Source organism: Coregonus lavaretus (genome assembly GCF_964263955.1).
Source record: "Coregonus lavaretus genome assembly, chromosome: 6".
In the NCBI taxonomy this organism is placed as follows: domain Eukaryota; kingdom Metazoa; phylum Chordata; class Actinopteri; order Salmoniformes; family Salmonidae; genus Coregonus; species Coregonus lavaretus.
This window is the reverse complement of record NC_139993.1, coordinates 34,282,869-34,302,594: the sequence shown is the minus strand read 5'-3', so window position 1 is coordinate 34,302,594 and position 19,726 is coordinate 34,282,869. Positions and strand designations below refer to the sequence as shown.

The window sequence follows — 19,726 nt, the reverse complement described above, 5'->3', positions numbered from 1 at the left end:
ATTTTTATGTATAGTATACTTTTTTAAGATAGCATAGATAGACCTAGCGTTTGTCTGTATCACAGATATGCCTATACTGTAAGTTATGACTTCAGATACACTCTCACTCATTGTCAGTGTCTTTGTGGATGGTCTCTATGGACAGAACAGTTAAATGAGATATCAAAACCTTCCCAGAATGTATTAACCATGTAGCTACATGTTTCTGTCAGTGTGAATCAGGTGCTTTGACAGCTTAGAATGACAAGTCCATCTACTGTAGCTCAATACTGATAAGTGACTACCCATTCCATTAACTCTTTAATTAGTTTGACATCTCAGCACAGCAAAACTTGATCATTAAAAGTCTAGATCATTTTCACTTCAAGCAGCAGAAGCAGCAACACAGCCTTGAAACAGAGCCTAATCTGTCAGGCAGACAAAAGTCAGTGTCTGAAAATAAGCCCGCCAGCCAGCCTCTAAATATAATAATAATTAAATACTGATCCGAATGCAGCGGCGTGAGCGCCACTAGAGAGGACCCATTGCGCAGGACTGTTTAAACTACAAATGCGGTTGAGTTACACCATGTACAGTAAAATGGGCTTGACTGCCAGTAACTCTAGTCACTTACCAACAGAAGCATCATTTCCTGAAAGCTCCTCCCCTCCTCCTCCCTCTGCTCCCCTCCCCCCTCCCCTCTGCTCTCTCCCCATCACCTTAGAGCATTGTGGAACTAGACCACAATCAATATGTCTAAACCTCTATGTAAATACCTGTCAGTCCAGCCGTAGTTGGAAGTGTGTGTGTGTGTTTTAGGGAAGTGTTTTCTTCCCAGAGCCTACCTGTAGTGTGTGTTGTCCATATGTGTGTGTCGGTGTGTTCTGAGAGGAGCTGGTAGGGCCGTCTGCTATTGGGAAACATTACAGATGTGAGGTGTTTCCACTGCTCCAGCACATGGAAGGATCTGTTGTAAGGGAAAGGTGAATTTGGAGAGTGTGGTGTTTCACCCCAGAGCTTTTGGACTCATGTCTTCTATCCTGCCGTTTTGGACTAAACTCTATTCACAGTTGGGACGACCACTTCCCAAGGTATTGCTGTTCTTTATGTTGAAGTGTGTAAAGCATGGAGCTTGGTGTCTGGAGTAAGCACAAATGTATATGTGTTTGCTAGCAGACTGTTTTCATTTGATTGTTTATTTTTTAAACAAATGTGTTTGTTTGAAACACGGATTGTCGTTTATAGGTAATGGAGAATATGTAGGTTAGGTGTTATCTGGTGCACTATGATTTCCCAATGCTGTTTTTAGAGTGGTTGTAATTTCTTTGTTTGAACGGGTTATTAAAAAGGATTCTTCCTACTCCTTACACCTCCTTGATAGAATAGAAATCTTCTGTACACCCATGCCTCATCTCTTTTCTGCCTAGAATTTTATCTGAAAACCTCATCGCAATTATTGCAACAAAAAAAGTACATGTATTGAAAGCAGTAACTCCCTTCAATGTACTCGGAACATTTCATGACTAGGACCAAGAATATATATTCAACATAGCTTCTGCGGTTTAATAATTGTATGTTCGTTAATGGGAAAATGTGACAGTTTTTTCAATTTCCTGAAACGTTTCTGTTTTGGAGATGTGAGGTTTTCATCAGACAGTGACGATTTTCTGAAGGTGTTCAGGGCTCTACAGTGCGAACATTTTACTTGGATATACCGCGCCTAGAAAAAGTATTGATTCTATCTTTAATATCTCAAGTATTTTTCATTGTGCTCCTACATTTCTTTGTGCGCCTAATTGTTCAACTTAGGCACACACGTGCATATAAAAAAAGGTCAGCGTAGGGCCAAGGTGCTGTCATTTCAGAAATGTATAGGCACTGCTCTTAACAATAAGCACCAATTACATGTCAATTGCAGAAATATGTTCTGGTGCTCATTCGCTTCTTCACATGTTACTCTTAGACATTGGACCGCTTTATATTCAATAGGTCGTTTTCAATAAAACATCACAATACCTTCGATTTGGCTGCGGGGGGGACAAGGAGACCCCTAGCTCTGCTAAAACCATTGACAACTATGTGCCGTTTTCAAGGGATTGTTAAGTAAATGTTATAAATATTTGGTTTTAATATCAATACCTATTGAGCATAGTCAGAACTACACATTTCAGTTTACTCTATGCAAAACAATTGCGCACATTTATCTCTATCATCAGAGCTATACAGCAAGTAACTGCATGCTTTTCATGATCAGTAAACATCAATGATCATGTAATTTGAGATATGTGAAGGTACCTATCCATTTGGCATGTAGCTAGCTAAAAAAACAACATAATTTAGCTTGCTTCATCAGAGATTAGGCTGGAAAGTGCTTGACATCAGCAAGTCCTCGTCCTGGTGAAGTTGTCATTTGGACTTCTGTCATCATCACTATAGAGGGCAAGCAAATCATGATGTACTGTTTTATTTTATTTTGTTTTTGTTTGTTTATTTTGTGATGTGCCTTAATGTGTCTGGACCCCAGGAAGAGTAGCTGCTGCCTTGGCAGCCATAATAAATATAAATCAAACAATATTTGGATACGGTCCTCTAGTTTATCCCCTGAAGGTTTGCTTGTTAACTAGCCATATTGACATGATTTGTTATTAGCTACCAAGCCAATTTGACGTGCTCCATCAATCAATGTAGCCTATATAATGTCTGTCAGCAGCAATCATAATTAAACACTCTTAAAAACAATGTTGAAAAGGGGATCATGTTCGCTAACTTTGCTATGTAGGCCTACATTGGTTGGTGAAAATAGTGCATTAGGTCTACTTACCATTGTATGTTTAGCCAACTGTACAACGTTTCTACCGGTAGCTTGCAAAGTAAACATTATCAGCTAACAGTACCACGGCAAATGCGCTCTTCTGCTGCTTGAAAGGCAGAGCCCACAAAAGATGGGAAATTAACCTAAAACACTCATCCTTGTCAGGTGTAGTTCACTTTTGTTTTATGTCACTCAAATATCCAATTAGTGGTGGCCAATATTGAGAGATCGTGAGTGTACCCTGCGTATCGGAAATTACATGATCAATTGATGTTTACTGATCTAGAAAAGCATGCAGTTACTTGCTGTATAACTCTGATGATGGAGCTAAATATGTGCAATTGTTTTGCATGGAATAATCGGAAATGTGTAGGTCTGACTATGCTCTTCAAGAGGTGATAATATTTAGGGTTGTCCCCGACAAAAATAAGTCTTGGTCGGCCGAGAGTCGTCTGTTCTTTCGACCAATGGATTGATCTAAAAAAAAAATTACGTGTATTTTTCCATATGTAGACACACCCTATGTTTGAATAAAATCAACTATATGTAGGCTGCTTTGCCTGATGCTTTAAGCACTGCAATTAAAAATAAAGACACACAAATTACTAAAGAGCGAGCCAGAGATCAATATAGCCTAACCAGAAGGGAAGAAAAGCTGTTCCCGACCTGCCGCCTCCTGCTGCTGCTGGCCTTCGCAGATTCTGCCATTACGCTCCTGAAGTTGCCGGTAATAGGCTACACCAGCGGTCGGCAACCTTTTCCATTTGGAGTGCCAAGTTATCATACCTTTTCTACTGATCTGCGTGCCAGTTATGATTTTCATATGCACATTTCCATAGAACAGTTTCATTTCATTTAATAGTCTTCATATCTCAAAATCAATGTCATGTGGTTAATCAAAATTCTGCCTAAATGAAAATGATACAAGTAACTTCTAGGGCCATTGCCAATATGTAAAAATAGCCTACATAAAGCCAACAAATAAAAACATTGCAGCCCGCAGGTAGAAAATATCCTGATAAAAAATAAATATCACATTGGTTATGCATGGCCTGTCTGCAAGGAACTTGAAACATTGTATCAACTATGACGGGCACTCAGTTTCCCATGCCAGTGAGCTCCAGGCAGACAGACACAGTTGTATGCTATTTGCGCAAGGGATAAGAAGTGATCAGGTAGGCCTTTTTTATGACATTTCCACTGGATCAGAGCATTATATTTTTTTCCCCTTTTCATGCTGAGTGGTTATCGAAGGGGAGCAAGCTGGAAGTTTTTTTCAAATAGGCTACGTTGAGGAACTATTGTCATTCTCAATAGATGTAAAAACAGACAGCTTACTTGCTTTTTGAAAAAATTACTTTGAGAAGCTCCACAGTGATGGTGAGTTAAGACAATCAGAAATAGTATCAGATCCCCAAATGGGCACATTTATAAGCCTACATTTGCGTGCAGGCCAGATAGCCTAGGCCTAGTTCTATGCGTAATCATGTGCGTGTCCTTACTCAAGATTGACAGGAGCGCTCCAAACAAAAGACAATGAATAAATTGACAGCTCGTAAATGGAATGAAATAAACCTAAACTTTTTCCTCACCGGTGTAGCATAGATTGTGCGCTCTGCAAACAACGTGTCCACTCCTACAATGACAATGGTAAGACTGTAATAATAATATATTGAATGCATTAACAGAAATTACCGTAACCAAACAAACATTATAGATTAGAAATTATGGTAATTAACGGTAAATGATCCTGGTGTGCCATCCCCGCGGCCTCCACAATGGATTAGTCCACTCAGACAGGCGTGAATCAGACAGGTGTCTCCTGTGCAATAAAACATTTTTTTTATATATTTGTCAATGCTCGACTAAAACAATCTTGGTCGACCAACGGCCTATCGACCAAACAAATAACCAGTCGACTAAATGGGGTCAGCCCTAATAATATTACAAGCAAATAGTTAACATTTATTTAACAATTCCTTGAAAAACGCACGCAGTTGTCAATGGTTTTAGCAGAGCTGTGTTTCTCCTTGACCCCCAACAGGCTAATCGAACGTGCTACACCTTATTGTGATGTTTTATTGAAAACTACATATGCTATTATAAAATAAATATATGTAAAATATGATTATTGTATGGGTATTATATAAGCATATTGGTGGTTTTGGAGTGTGGGAGCTGGAGATGCTGTTCTGTTTCACGTTGAGCTTCCTAGGCTGCTCGTCCCTGTTGGTGTCTGCCAGTCACAATAAATGTGACAAAAGGCTGTCCGTTCAGCAGCCTTTCCAGTAAGTCCTAGAACCTGATAGTTGTGCATGACCACCATAGAGCACAAGTGTTTCTGCACTCTCCTCCTCTCTCTAGTCCAAGTATAGAGGACAGGAAACAGTCATAGATTCTCTAAAAGGTTTTTGGTCAGAATGAATCTGTAATTTATATGATTCATGGTCATTCATCTGATCACATGATATGGCTCCAAGGGTGTGCCAAGTTGATATTATTGACAATTTCAGTGTTTTGACCGTAATGCCCATTCTTACGGTTATATTTATCTGAATACGAGCATCATGCAGTGGTCTGCGTCATGCTCTCTTCTTTCATTGACGTCCACACAGTGAGTGTAGAGTAGACTTTGATATCCCCAGTAATAATTCCCCGGACCTCTGCGGTCCAGAGGGGCTGTGTGTGTGGATTGCCAGTTCCATGGCAGATGCCAGAGAGTCAGCACTATTTTAGGCCCAGAGTTGACGGTAAGGCATGTGTCTTACTGGAAGTGGCAGAGGAGAGAGGGAGTGAGAGAATGGAGGAGGGAGACTCATTGGCACTGGGATCACTATGAGTGGTGTCCTCCTGTCCTGAGTGAGTCACGGAGTTAGAACTTGACAACCCCGGCCAACTGACTGACCACAGGTGGAACTTACTGACAAAGACTGGAAGGTTAACTGAGTTCATGGGTTTCTGGTTTTGGAATGTGTGGGTTGGGATTTCAGAGTTTTTATTTATTTATTTTTTTCAGCCAATTCCATTCCAAATCGAAAGAGAAAAGAGAACTGGTATTAAGAATGATAAATATGTCACTGTAATTGTGTTAATACTGAAAATGTTTTTGTATTTAATATATTTTAGCCTATTTAGTGTGGCCATATTTGCAATCTTAGCCTGCGCAATAATTGCCAGGTAATTATTGGGAACTGAGTTATTATCTGACGGGAAGTGAGTTATTATCTGACGTCAGAACCCTGCTGAATCCAATTCCCTTATGGATGCAGACTCACACCTGCCCCCCACCCCAAAACACACACACACTGCCACACCTCCTCTGAACATAATTTTTTTGTGTGACTGTGTCTCCATGTAGCTGTGTGTGTTGCTTTTTTTTTGTTCTTATTCCGCGGTCACATGTGGTCCTGGTTTACCATAAACTTCATAATCCCACCCTCTTTGTTTTTCAGAGACAATGCGTGCATCTCAATACTCTGTGTTGCTTCCTCCTCTCGCTTCCTTTCTGTCATCGAAAGAAAGAAAGAAAGAAAGAAAGAAAGAAAGAAAGAAAGAAAGAAAGAAAGAAAGAAAGAAAGAAAGAAAGAAAGAAAGAAAGAAAGAAAGAAAGAAAGAAAGAAAGAAAGAAAGAAAGAAAGAAAGAAAGAAAGAAAGAAAGAAAGATGGGTGAAAGTGATATGAGTATCTACCAGTAGCCTATGCCAGGTATCTGCTTTCACCAGTCCAGTTTTCTCATCAGTGCAGAATCAGATTAACTGAAAGAGACAAGGAAAGGAAGTTACATTAAACAAGAGATGCCCTCAGTGTGTGCCAGCTCCTCTCCACCAAGCCCTTTTCTACTTCCTCTTGGCAGAGCCCCATAGATGCAGACATAGAGATCACCGGGGCCGCTGACTGCTGCCCTCCTATTGGGCTAACCCTCTTCCCTATTGCATGACTGGCTTTGTTATCATTTCCCGAACCATGATGTTTTTTCCGATTTCTTATTAAATCTGACTGTTGACTGAGAGCTCATACTTGTTGCAGGGATGAAGAGAGGGGTTCCATGTAAGGGAACTGAGCGTTACAGAACATTCAGATAGAAATGTGTTGTGTAAACCAGACATGATTCTCTGGTGTGTAGAACAGATTAGCTCTATACATTACATTTCTGTTATCTTAACGTTCTACCCCACTGAATGCATTTTATGGTGGTGGTGTTGTTGACATAAGGGGATTGTTGGTAGTGTGACCTACTGCACCTCCACTTTCAATGGAAGACACAGCCTGAGAGATTCTCCCCTTCTCTCTCTGCCAACCCAAAACAGACAAAGCCATCTCAGCAGGCCTCCTAGCTAACTGTATTATTCTTTATCATTAACCTATATACCTGACATCCTTTTATTATCGAAGAGTTTGGAAAGATTGGAACGTTCCAGAGGCCAGCTTCCATTCTTTCCTGTGGCTGGGCAGGATGTGAAGGCCTCTGTGGGTGTCCCTGTCCTTGGGCTGGGCTGGGATGGGCTGTGTGTTATAGGGCAGAGCAGAACACTGTACTGTATGTGAGGGATGTGGGTAACGTAGACTGCCTGGGATAACATAATCCAGACAGCTCCGTGGCCTCCCAGGCCATCCGCCAGGCTCTGGTGACTGCAGCAGGGACAGGGTTCCATACAGGGACCACAAGCATGACCCACACAGGACACTGGAGACCGGTGGGGCTTCCTCCTCCCACCGTCCCTCCTGGCCCTGTCCCAGACACAGATCGAAGGTCAGTTTTGCGTCCCCTCCCTGGAATAAGGTTAGGTATTTTGGTATTTTATTAGGATCCCCAATAGCTGTTGCGAAAGCACCAGCTACTCTTCCTGAGGTCCACACAAAACATGAAACATGACATGATACAGAACATTAATAGACAAGAACAGCTCAAGGACAGAACTACATACATTTTAAAACGGCACAGACAGCCTACATATCAATACACACAAAATATCTAGGTTTGGATTGGAGGAAGGTAAGTTGTTTTCACACAAGCAACTGCTATTGGGAGCATTTCAACCAGCTATGTTGGCATCAGGCGCTTTGATGTTATCCTTGAGTCAGCAGGCTGGAGTATTGGAACATTACAGAACCACTTGGCTCCTAACGCCAAGGGATTTAAAGGGCCATGAATCGATAAGGCCGTACAAATCAAATCAAAATGTATTTGCCACATGCGCCGAATACAACAGGTGTAGACATTACAGGGAAATGCTTACTTACAAGCCCTTAACCAACTATGCAGTTTTTTTATAATAAATAAAATAACAGTAGGGAGGCTATATACAGGGGGGTACCGGTACAGAGTCAATGTGCGGGGGCACCGGCTAGTCGAGGTAATTGAGGTAATATGTACATGTGGGTAGAGTTAAAGTGACTATGCATAAATAAGAAGCTGTTGAGAAGCCTTTTGGACCTAGACTTGGCGCTCTGGTACCGCTTGCCGTGCGGTAGCAGAGAGAACAGTCTATGACTAGGGTGGCTGGAGTCTTTGACAATTTTTAGGGCCTTCCTCTGACACTGCCTGGTATAGAGGTCCTGGATAGCAGGAAGCTTGGCCCCAGTGATGTACTGGGCCGTACGCACTACCCTCTGTAGTGCCTTGCGGTCGGAGGCAGAGCAGTTGCCATACCAGACGGTGATGCAACCAGTCAGGATGCTCTCGATGGTGCAGCTGTAGAACTTTCGGAGGATCTGTGGACCCATGCCAAATCTTTTCAGTCTCCTGAGGGGGAATAGGCTTTGTCGTGCTCTCTTAACGACTGTCTTGGTGTGTTTGGACCATGATAGTTTGTTGGTGATGTGGACACCAAGGAACTTGAAGCTCTCAACCTGTTCCACTACAGCCCCGTCGATGAGAATGGGGGCGTGCTCAGTCCTCTTTTTTTTCCTGTAGTCCACAATCATCTCCTTTGTCTTGATCACGTTGAGGGAGAGGTTGTTATCCTGGCACCACACGGCCAGGTCTCTGACCTCCTCCCTATAGGCTGTCTCATCGTTGTCGGTGATCAGGCCTAACACTGTTGTGTCGTTAGCAAACCTAATGATGGTGTTGGAGTCGTGCCTGGCCATGCAGTCATGGGTGAACAGGGAGTACAGGAGGGGACTGAGCACGTACCACTGAGGGGCCCCCGTGTTGAGGATCAGCGTGGCAGATGTGTTGTTACCTACCCTAACCACCTGGGGGCGGCCTGTCAGGAAGTCCAGGATCCAGTTGCAGAGGGAGGTGTTTAGTCCCAGGGTCGTTAGCATAGTGATGAGCTTTGAGGGCACTATGGTGTTGAATGCTTAACTGTAGTCAATGAATAGCATTCTCACGTAGGTGTTCCTCTTGTCCAGGTGGGAAAGGGCAGTGTGGAGTGCAATAGAGATTGCGTCATCTGTGGATCTGTTGGGGCGGTATGCAAATTGGCGTGGTTCTAGGGTTTCTGGGATAATGGTGGTGATGTGAGCCATGACCAGCCTTTCAAAACATTTCATGGCTACAGACGTGAGTGCTATGGGTCGGTAGTCATTTAGGCAGGTTATCTTAGTGTCCTTGGGTACATGGACTATGGTGGTCTGCTTGAAACATGTTGGTATTACAGATTTGGGTATGTCATTTTAGGCTAAAATTGGAAAAATAGTGTCTGATCCTTAAGAGGTTATTAAGAAGCGCGGTTTGTCGGGTAATGTTTCGGAGGACGCATGACTCGACCTTGGCTTTTTAATAAACCACACAGCAGTAGAGAAAAATAAATGAAGAAGGAATGAAATACTCACATTTTTAGTCTGTGTCTGCTACAAATGCTAGCTACAGCACATTTTGGGTAGAAAAACATCCAAACATAACACCACAATGAGAGTTAAGGTTGTTTGTTGTCTTGAGATGTACTGGATGACTGTGTGACTCTCCACTTCCTAGGCTGGCCTGGCAGAGTAGAGGGGGATTCCCTGGCTGCCTCATCAGCTTCTCTGGAGGAGGAGGAAGAGTGGTGGTTAGGGTTTCAGAAAGTCTCTGCTTATTCCCTCTGGCTGTATGATAGGAGGAGGAGGAGGAGGTAGAAGTTATCCTGATACCCAGAACTAGGATTGGCTTACCCCCGCCACCAAATAAAAGCCTTACCTTTACTATTGATGGATAAAATGTCAAACTGACCTCAGCTAGTGCTGAGCGATTAGTGGTTTTTGAGGTCGGTTCGTTTTCTGTTTTATTATTATTGTGTATATATTTTTTCACCTTCCTTTTTCTCCCCAATTTCGATCTTGTCTCATCACTGCAACTCCCCAACGGGCTCGGGAGGTGAAGGTCGAGTCATGCGTCCTCCGAAACATGACCCGCCAAACCGCGCTTCTTAATAACCTCTTAAGGATCAGACACTTTTTTTCAATTTTTGCCTAAAATGACATACCCAAATCTAACTGCCTGTAGCTCAGGACCTGAAGCAAGGATATGCATATTCTTGATACCATTTGAAAGGAAACACTTTGAAGTTTGTGGAAATGTGAAATTAATGTAGGAGAATATAACACATTAGATCTGGTAAAAGATAATACAAACAAAAAAACATGCGTTCTCTATTTTTGTTTTGTTATCTTTGAAATGCAAGAGAAAGGCCACAATATAATATTAGTTTACGCACAATTTAGGTTTTGGCCACTAGATGGCAGCAGTGTGTGTGCAAAGTTTCAGATTGATCCAGTGAAGCATTGCAATACTATTTTGTATCAAGTCTGCCCAAATGTGCCAAATTGGTCAACTGATACATTTTCAAGTACATAACTATAGAGAACAATGATATGGTAATACAAAATGTAAGTTTACACACTCCCAGGAATGTCATACATGATGGATCATTAGCTTATACACTAACTTTCACACATCTAGATGGCCGGGCGGGGTGGGTGTGGAGCCAGAGACAGCAAGGGTTCAAACTGTAGAACCCAGTTCCTACATTTGAATATAAAAATGTATTTTATCAAACAAAACTATGCTACATTTTATCTCTGGGACCCTCAGATTACTGATTACTGAATGTAAGTACATTATTTACCTTCACAGGTGAATGTATCAAGCCAGTTGCCGTGATACGTTTTTTGTTGTTGTACACTCTCCTCAAACATAGCTACTGTAAATTGGACAGTGCATTTAGATTAACAAGAATTTAAGCTTTCTGCCCATATAAGACATGTCTATGTCCTGGAAAGTTTGCTTTAACTTACAACAGTCATGCTAATCACATTAGCGCACGTTAGCTCAACCGTCCCGTATACGGGACACCGATCCTGTAGAGGTTAACACCCGCCCGCTTAACCCGAAAGCCAGCCACATCAATGTGTCGGAGGAAACACCGTTCACCCGACGACCGAGGTCAGCCTGCAGGCGCCCGGCCCCCCACAAGGAGTCGCTAGAGCGCGATGAGCCAAGTTTTGTATATTACTTATTTTTCATTCCTTAAAGTAATCATCGTATTTCTGCTCAGGCAGTAGCAGTCAGCCAGCCACTCCATACTGTACTGTCTTTAGTCATCCTATTTAGCTAGCCTGCCTAAGTATGCTGCAGATCTGTCTGACAAAATCATTTTACTAGTTCTTCAAAGTAGCTAAGGTATTCTTTCACGAACTGTCTCTGTCCCTCTCGTAGTTGTCTCTTAGTTCTGTACAATCCTCTCTCATGCAGTCTATACGGTCTGTTTGTATCTAACCTAACATGAATAAAAGTGTATCTGTCCAGAGATTTGTATATAATGACGAGATGCTCATGTCTATGCCCTAACAATGGGAGTCGTTGTCCCAAAGGTGGGAAGGCAGGCAACAATTGTAGGTCCAAAATAAGCCCATAGAAATGAATTGTTATTTTGGACAGATTTGCCTCTTCCTCTCTGATCCGTCTCTAGGCTGGTGCAATGGATTATGGTCATTGTAGTTAATTATCACGTTTCTGCGCTGAACAAGGTTGAATATTTGTTTCAGGAAAACTACAACTCCCTTCAGCCCAGCATACCACATAGTTCTTGACTTGATTTCTCTGATTTCTGTCGTGAATTATTTGATTTCTCTCTACAGAAACGGCACGTTGGGCTCACAAAAAAAGAAAAAGAAAAAGGGAATTCAAGTAATTGAACCGACGTCGGTCAATTAGTTGTTTAAAAACCCCCACAAAAAATGTTGGTTAATCGCTCAGCACTATTATGGGCAATGTAATTTTTAGAGCCAGAGAGAAACACTCATACTCAGTGTTAGACTTCCTGAAAATATAAATTTGCTGTATAGAGCTGAACAATGACCAGCCTCATGTCTTGTCACAGGCCTGCTGTGTAAAGCTACTATCATGGTTATTTCAATTTGGTTTGGACAGGCTGTTTCTCTCCTCCTTGGATGTCCCAATTGGTGTTTTAGTGATGTTACACACAGTCACACTGCCCAATTAATGAACATTAATTAACATGAACACATTTAGCATCTCCTGGCTTCCACGTAGTCTACAAGCCACCGATGCAGACCTTTGGAACATCTACATTTTAAAAAGTCTAATAAATCCATGTAAATAGCCTACACCATCACAATAAATCCATAATTTATTTTAGACATATCTAAAGAAACATGATATGAAGAAAATGTAGTCTTTTCAGAAGAACAGAATAGCATACTCTGAGTTGTCCTTATGTTTGGCCCTGATCTGGCTATGACATATGGCTGTGGGCTACACTAGTTCATTTAGCAGACAATATTTGCTTAGAATTCCATGGCATTATTTTATAGTATGAAGAAGACAATTGAACATAGCTAAATAGAAAGGATATTTTCTCCAAACAATTTGAGGGAGTGCGCACATGCGGCTACTCTGTGTTGACCTGTTAATCAAGAAACAGGTTCTCCTATATGCTTAATTTAGAGTTATTTATGTAACTTTAGTTGTGATAGAAATGTTGGGCTATATGTTTTGATTTTTCATACATTCTAAGGCTGTATGATACAACTCTAATGATGATTTGAAAAAAGTTGCATGAAAGGCATGAGCTCTGCTTTGTTTTTTGCGTAGGCTGTATAATCTCTTATTTACAATTTGACAAGCACTTGATACTGCCTCAAATTTCCCAGCTGCATCCCCTTTGTGTGGCCGTCATGCCCACTAAAATGTTTTACAAATAAAATCCCTTCTCCCGGCTGCATGCCGAAGCACCTTTCACTCACATGGCTCTCCGTCACGTAATCCGTTCTTTCTCACAGGCTACAAGTGAAGACCGCTACATTGGGGACGCAACTGCGTGCGTCCTTATCCAATTACGAGGCGCATATTGAAGAGATTGGAAGAACTGTCCACATTTGCTTTTTGTCAGCCAACAAGATGAGTAGGCCTAACGTACAGTAAAAGCATTAGCCTATGTCAATCTACTATCCCCCATAGTACAAAAGTTGACCTATTCTGTGCGAGAGATTAATATTCCAAACATAGTGTGGGACAGTTGTGAGATTGGGATGGCATCAAAAAATCTGTTTTAAGCAATAAGCCTGATGCAACAGATGACAGGCTATTTATTCAAATTTTAAGTGCAGCAGTGCGCACACGGCAGTAGGTGTGAATGTTCCATTTGCAGGAAAACACCATTCTCAAAAGTGACCACAAATGTGATTATGCATGTAATGCTTTTATTATAAAGGTGCATTTCTATGGTGAAAATTATCTTCCCCAAACTTGAAACTCACGCACTGCGTGTGTATGCCAGTTAGGCTCTACACCTGTTGTAAAGTGGATTCATGTGCTTCATTTTAAGAAGTTATTTGGCCACTTTAATTGTGATACAAACCTTATCAAAACATAAAGGCCTATGGGCTAGGCTACATGAGGTGTGTGACTAGTAGAGAGAAAAAAAGCAAGCACTGTTTCTTGCCTTAAGCTGGGGATCATTCACAAGTGATATATCATTCACAAGTGATAGGCTAATATTGTCACCCATCACACTATTCTTGATTTAATCTTGTCTTTACATATACTAAATAATATATGTGTGAAATTTGTTTTGATTTAGAATGGGCCATTATCATGCACTTGTCTCTAAACAGGGGCAGCGGAAAAAAAATACATGTCATCTATGCACTTAAATAGCGAATGGAGGACACTTTTCCCGTGGTTTATTTTCATGCCAGCCAGGTAGGCTATACTCATTTTAGATTTTAGTCATTTAGCAGACGCTCTTATCCAGAGCGACTTACAGTTAGTGAGTGCATACATTTTCATACTGGCCCCCCGTGGGAAACGAACCCACAACCCTGGCGTTGCAAGCGCCATGCTCTACCAACTGATCTACAGGGGACCTACTCCTGTTGTAAAGAGAAGCAATGTGCTTAATATTAGGAAAGTTGAGAAATAAATATAGTAGGCCTAGCCTATAGAAAGCTGATGGGATCCTCCTCTTTTTAATAGAGGCCATCACTCTGTTTTCTCACACAATTGCATAGCCTATAGAAATGTTGCGCAACATGAGCTCATGGGCTGTCATGAAGTGTTTGATTAGATTTTCGATTAGATTTGCATTGATGTCAGAGTGATTAGAGGGACAATAGAGTGCTGAGTACCAGGCAGTTTAGCAAGTTTGGTAGGCTATTAATGACCATCAGCAGCATCAGAGCTTGGAGAAGCCTAATTACCCTGACTAAACGGTCACATGGAATTTGACTCCCGTCATGACTCGTGACCGCCGGTGTGGCGGTAATATGGTCACCGTAACAGCCCTAAGAGTGAGTCCCTTGCCTTGCTCTCTGATAGGGATGCTCATTGCATGGATTTTTCACCCTCAATGTTTTCATTACTCAATGCAGCCAGACAAACACAATTTACTGTCACTGCTGTGGATATACTTGTGTTTGCGAGCATGTGTCCGTGCGTCAGGGTTTCCGTTAGGAAAATGTGTCACCGGACATTTGACCGGCAGCATTTGAATTTAATAGACATTTGAGAAATTTACCGGACCCATATGCATTGGGTGTGTAACCTGATTATGGCGTCCACCCACGGTGCTCAGAATGACAGAAATCAAATTTAGATTATGGCTATTCGTCTTAACAGAACATGCAACTCGAGGATGCAACGGCGTGCGTCCTTACTGAATTCCAATGCGCACTTTGAAGATGTTAGAATAACTACCGCATTTACCTTTCCTCAGCCAACCAGATGAGTAACGAACAGCAAAATCACTAGCCTATGTCAATCTAATATCCCCCATAGTACAAAAGTTGACCTATTCTATTGGTCAGCTTGTGCCTTTGGCTACCGGACAATGACATAACTTTTATTTGAAAACCAATAGAACATGAGAGAAATAGGCTATAAAATAATTGCCTCCACGTTTCTATGGTCGGATTTTACTTTGAAGCTAGGTGTAAGACATGCCTCATAATATGAAGTAAAACGTTCAGGTTTCAAATAATTATGTAAATGTTTTCAAAAATGCATACTGCTTCCAGCAAAGTGGTGTGTGTGATGTGCTGAAGCCTGCCTGCCATTTGCCTATATGCACTTGAATGGTGAATTACCAGTTAAGAAGAAAAAAAATAGTAGGCCTAGCTCTGGACAGCAACACTTTTTTAACAAGCGATTGCATTTAGAATTGTTAAGCAATGATTGGGCTTATAAAAGCACGTTTCACTCGACAGCAACGAATGAGCTGTTTGAGAGAAGATGTAGCAGCAGCTCTCACGCTGTCTGACAGATTTTCCGCTCTTAGGCTCTGTATCTATATGCTCTGCGCATGTGATAAACATAACGACTAACGAAAATACACACGCTGCAATTGAATTCCACGAAATAATGCAAGTTAAGCTATAGACCGATAAGCATGACCGGTCAAATGTATTTCCATCGACTGGTATTTCCAGCAATGAATAGGCTAAAAAGCATTACTTTGCAATATTACTTTTTTTGGGGGGGGAGACAATTGGCCAGCAGCAGTTTTATTAATGTGTTTGTGTGAAAGTAGTCAGAGGTTTCAGATCGTATCATTTCACTGAAGGATTGTGAAAAGAAGGCCTATATATGGGCATGAATCTGGTTTTCCTCTGCGTGTGGGTTTGGATGATGGGAAGGAGAAAACGCTGGGTTCAGCACTAAAACAGGAGAAACTGAAGTGGAAGAGGAACGTGTGAATGACTGGCTTTGTGTGAGGACAGGACAGACAAACTGGGAAAATTCTGACCAACACACGCAGCTCTGCAGTTTCGTAAATTAACACACACTTGCACAACTTGTCCTTGGTTATCACTCTGAAAACGTTTTATCTCACAAAGGCCATACACTGTCTGCTACAGTTCTCTCTCTCACACACACCACACACTTCTTGCCCATTCACAGATTTCTCCACATTTCCCCTCTGAAAACATTCTCTCTCTGTCTACCTCTCTTCTTTATCTTCCACTCTCTCCCACTCTGCCGTCTCCATGTTTTGTCCTGTGAGGCAGAGAGGGAAGCAGGATTAGGAGCCAGCCAGGCAGGCAGGTTGTGCCTGTGGAAGGACAGATTGCCATCAGTGCAGTTGGTATTCAGGCCTTATCTCTGCCTAACAGAACATAATCTTAGCTGCAACACCGGCCGCACCGCTAAAGGAACAAATAGTGCTTTACCAGTCACGCATGCCTCACATTTATTACGAAAAATACATTCCGGTCTGCTCTGGTTCTCTTTTCTCCTCTCTCACTGAGTGGAGCTGGAAGTACAATTGGTTGGTGATTAGAGAAGAACCACCTCAGCCATGATGTTTGTTCATTTTTGTTTGTTATTAAAGTTATTTATCTTTTCATTTTTTCCACAAACAAACAAAAACATTTATTTTTATTTTTTAAATGTAACATTGTACAGCATAAGAACATTGAGCATGACATCGACATATCCTCCAACATAGCACATATACACAATCAAATAGTATCTCACAAGTTACAATACAGAACTAAATGGGTTTACAAGCATAAGTCATCACCTCCCAGTCTTACAAACAACATGACAAATAAAATGTGTCCAGATTCTAGAATTGCCGTTTCTACCAGTGATCCTAGCAAGCATTTGTTCATAAGATGCTACCTCCAACATTGATGCTATCCACTGTTTCAGAGTAGGAGTGGCATGACCCTTCCAAATTCTAAGGATTATTCTAGCTGCTGTAATGATACCAACAGTGATCAGTGCAAATTCCTCATTTGTTATATTAGGTTACTGTTCTATTGCCCAGGAGACATATTCTCTGTGAAACTGGAATTGTTAACCCCAACCATTCCTACAGATATTTCAAAACATCCTTCCAGAAAGGTAGCTCTAATGTGCATTCCCATATTGCTTGTAAAAATGTCCCAGTGTCTTTCTGGCATTTCCAACACAGAGAATTGTTGTTCAGCCCCATCTTATGAAGCCTTGTTGGGGTCCAATAAAACCTATGTAATATCTTATATTGAGTAAGTTTCCTCCTGGCTTCCCTTATGTTCCTCCCTGAGTTGTATGTTTCTCCCTGAGTTGGACAAGAGCTTCAACCAGGTGTCATCCTCAATTTCACACAAGGTCAGTTTGCCATATTGTTCTGAGGTTTTTACAGTATTACAGTCCACTCTGCAGATAACTAAATATTGAGTAAAGAATGGCTGCTTTATGTTTGGGTAATTCCAAATACTCCGCTATTGGGTTCTTTCCTGGATTTTGTTGATAACTGGTTAACAAACATTCCCTCAATTGTAAATATTTGCAGAAATTTCTCGTCTCCCACATCATATTTTTGTACCAAATCTGAGTATGACATTAAAACATCTTCATTGTACAGATCACCTATAGTATGAATTCCTTACATTAGCCATTGTTTCCAGTACAGACTTCTTTCCTGTCCATAGCCTAGGATTGTGCCACAATGATGAGTATCCTTGTTTTAGATGTGAAATTCCACATATCTTGTGTACTGTTCTCCACACCTCTTTTGAGTGTAACACAATTGGGTTGGAAGTTTCAAAAGACCTCTCCCCTGTAAGACTATGTGACAGGATATCAACAGGGGTGAAAGGTTAACTTAGTTCCCATTCTATTAGTATCCAGTCCAAGCCAGCATCCCCTTTACCCCAGTGCTTCGCCAACATCTGGTATAGCCAAGCCTCCTACATCCCTTGGTGAGCACATCTTCATATTAATCCTGGGTTTTTTCCTGTCCCACAGAAAGTATTTTGTTATTTTGTCATATTGTTTAAAATACCGGTCTGGAATATTCATAAGTAACATTGCAGAGATATCATTAAATTGTGGGACCACAACCATTTTAATCACGTTGATCTTTCCGCATAAAGAAAGTTTTATATTTTCCCATTTTTCTAAATTGGTCTTAATCTTGACTAGTAGTGGCTAAAAATGTAGTCCCATCACTTCCTCCAAAATGAACTCAACTTAATACCCAAATATTTCATCCCAGTAGGAACCCATTTGAAATTAAATGGGGTAACGGTTCCAGAGTAACATATGGCATTAATTGGCATTGCGTCCAACTTATTCCAATGAATTTTGTAGCCTGACAAACTAGAATATGATCAAATACAAGTAAGTAATTGTGGTACAGACTGAAGAGGATCAGAGACCAGCAGTAGAATATCATCTGCATACATAAGCAGCTTGTGTTATTTTCCTCCTACATGGACACCCTTAATTACTGGATCTGCTCTTATCACTGTCGCAAGAGGCTCTAAAACTATGGTAAATAAGAGAGGAGAAAGCGAAGAACCCTGCCTTGTGCCTCAAGAAAGAAAAAAAAAAGGATACATAATTCCATTCGTAAGTACTGTTGCTTTCGGATTGGAATAAAGGACCCTTATCCATGTACAAAAGTCAGGTCCAAAACCAAATTTTCCTAGGGTTCTTAAGAGAAAAGCCCACTCTGCCCTATCAAATGCCTTCTCAGCATCTAAAGAGAGAGCAGCGGTAGGAACTATATTTGAGCGATTTAACCACATGAGGTGTAAGGGCCTCCTCATATTATCAATTGAGGTCCTGTTTTTAATAAATCCTACTTGGTCATTATTTATGATATTAGGTAGCGCCTTCGCTAAGCGCATCGCAAGGGTCTTAGTAAGAATATTACAATCCACATTAAGTGGCTGATAGTTCTAAAATTCCCAGGTTCTGTCGTATCTCTATCATTTTTTGAGATCAACGATATCAGGTCCTTTACCTGGCTATCTGATAATCTAGGTAATTCTATACCAGACAAAGTAACCATATCTATGGGGCTCGCTGAGCAGCAGGATGTTTATAAATCTTCATTAAAACGCTGAAACACACTGTTAATCTCTTTGGATGAGGACACCATTTTATCGCCCTTCTTAATTGCTGGGATTACGTTAGAAGTGTTCTGCATTTTTTGTTGGCTTGCTAGTACCCTGCCTGTCTTCTCACTTCCCTCATAAAAACGGATTCTAAGCCTAAACAGTGCATATTCTCCCTTTTTGTTATACATTTCATACAAATGAAATTTCAGTTTGCAGGCAGTTTGAAATGTGCTATCTGTGAAATGTCTTGCCAAATCCCTTTCCAAGACACATGCAGTGCATTCGGAAAGTATTCAGACCCCTTCCCCTTTTCCACATTTTGTTACATTACAGCCTTATTCTAAAATGGATTAAAGTACTTTTTTCCCCTCATCAATCTAAACACAATACCCCATAATGACAAAGAGAAAACTGGTTTTTAGAAATGTTTGTAAATGTATTCAAAATAATAAAAAACGGATACCTCATTTACATAAGTATTCAGACTCTTTTGTGTCGTATCAACATTTTCCTTTAGCTCGGTAGTTGTTGTTTTTATCGTGGAGACATCGGATGCAACACCCAACAAAGTCGTATTCATCTTTTCCATTTGCTCAAATAGATCCTACAGATTTACCGATTTTCTCCGGGCTTACGTGTTTATTCGGGATGACTTGC

At 41.1% G+C, this 19,726-nt stretch overlaps 1 protein-coding gene across 3 annotated transcripts in view; it reads left to right on the top strand.

The window, feature by feature from the left end:
• sbno2b (strawberry notch homolog 2b) overlaps positions 1-19,726 on the top strand; it is a 128,809-nt gene that overhangs the window by 81,586 nt on the left and 27,497 nt on the right. Inside the window, exon 1 of one of the 3 annotated variants that reach the window (XM_084163354.1) lies at positions 752-1,070. The exons of the other annotated variants lie outside the window; for them this stretch is intronic. Within the exon in view, the coding sequence (XP_084019480.1) occupies positions 1,008-1,070 (63 nt within the window). The 5' untranslated portion in view covers positions 752-1,007. Of the gene's footprint in view, positions 1-751; positions 1,071-19,726 lie in introns of those variants that run through there. 3 annotated transcript variants of the gene reach the window in all.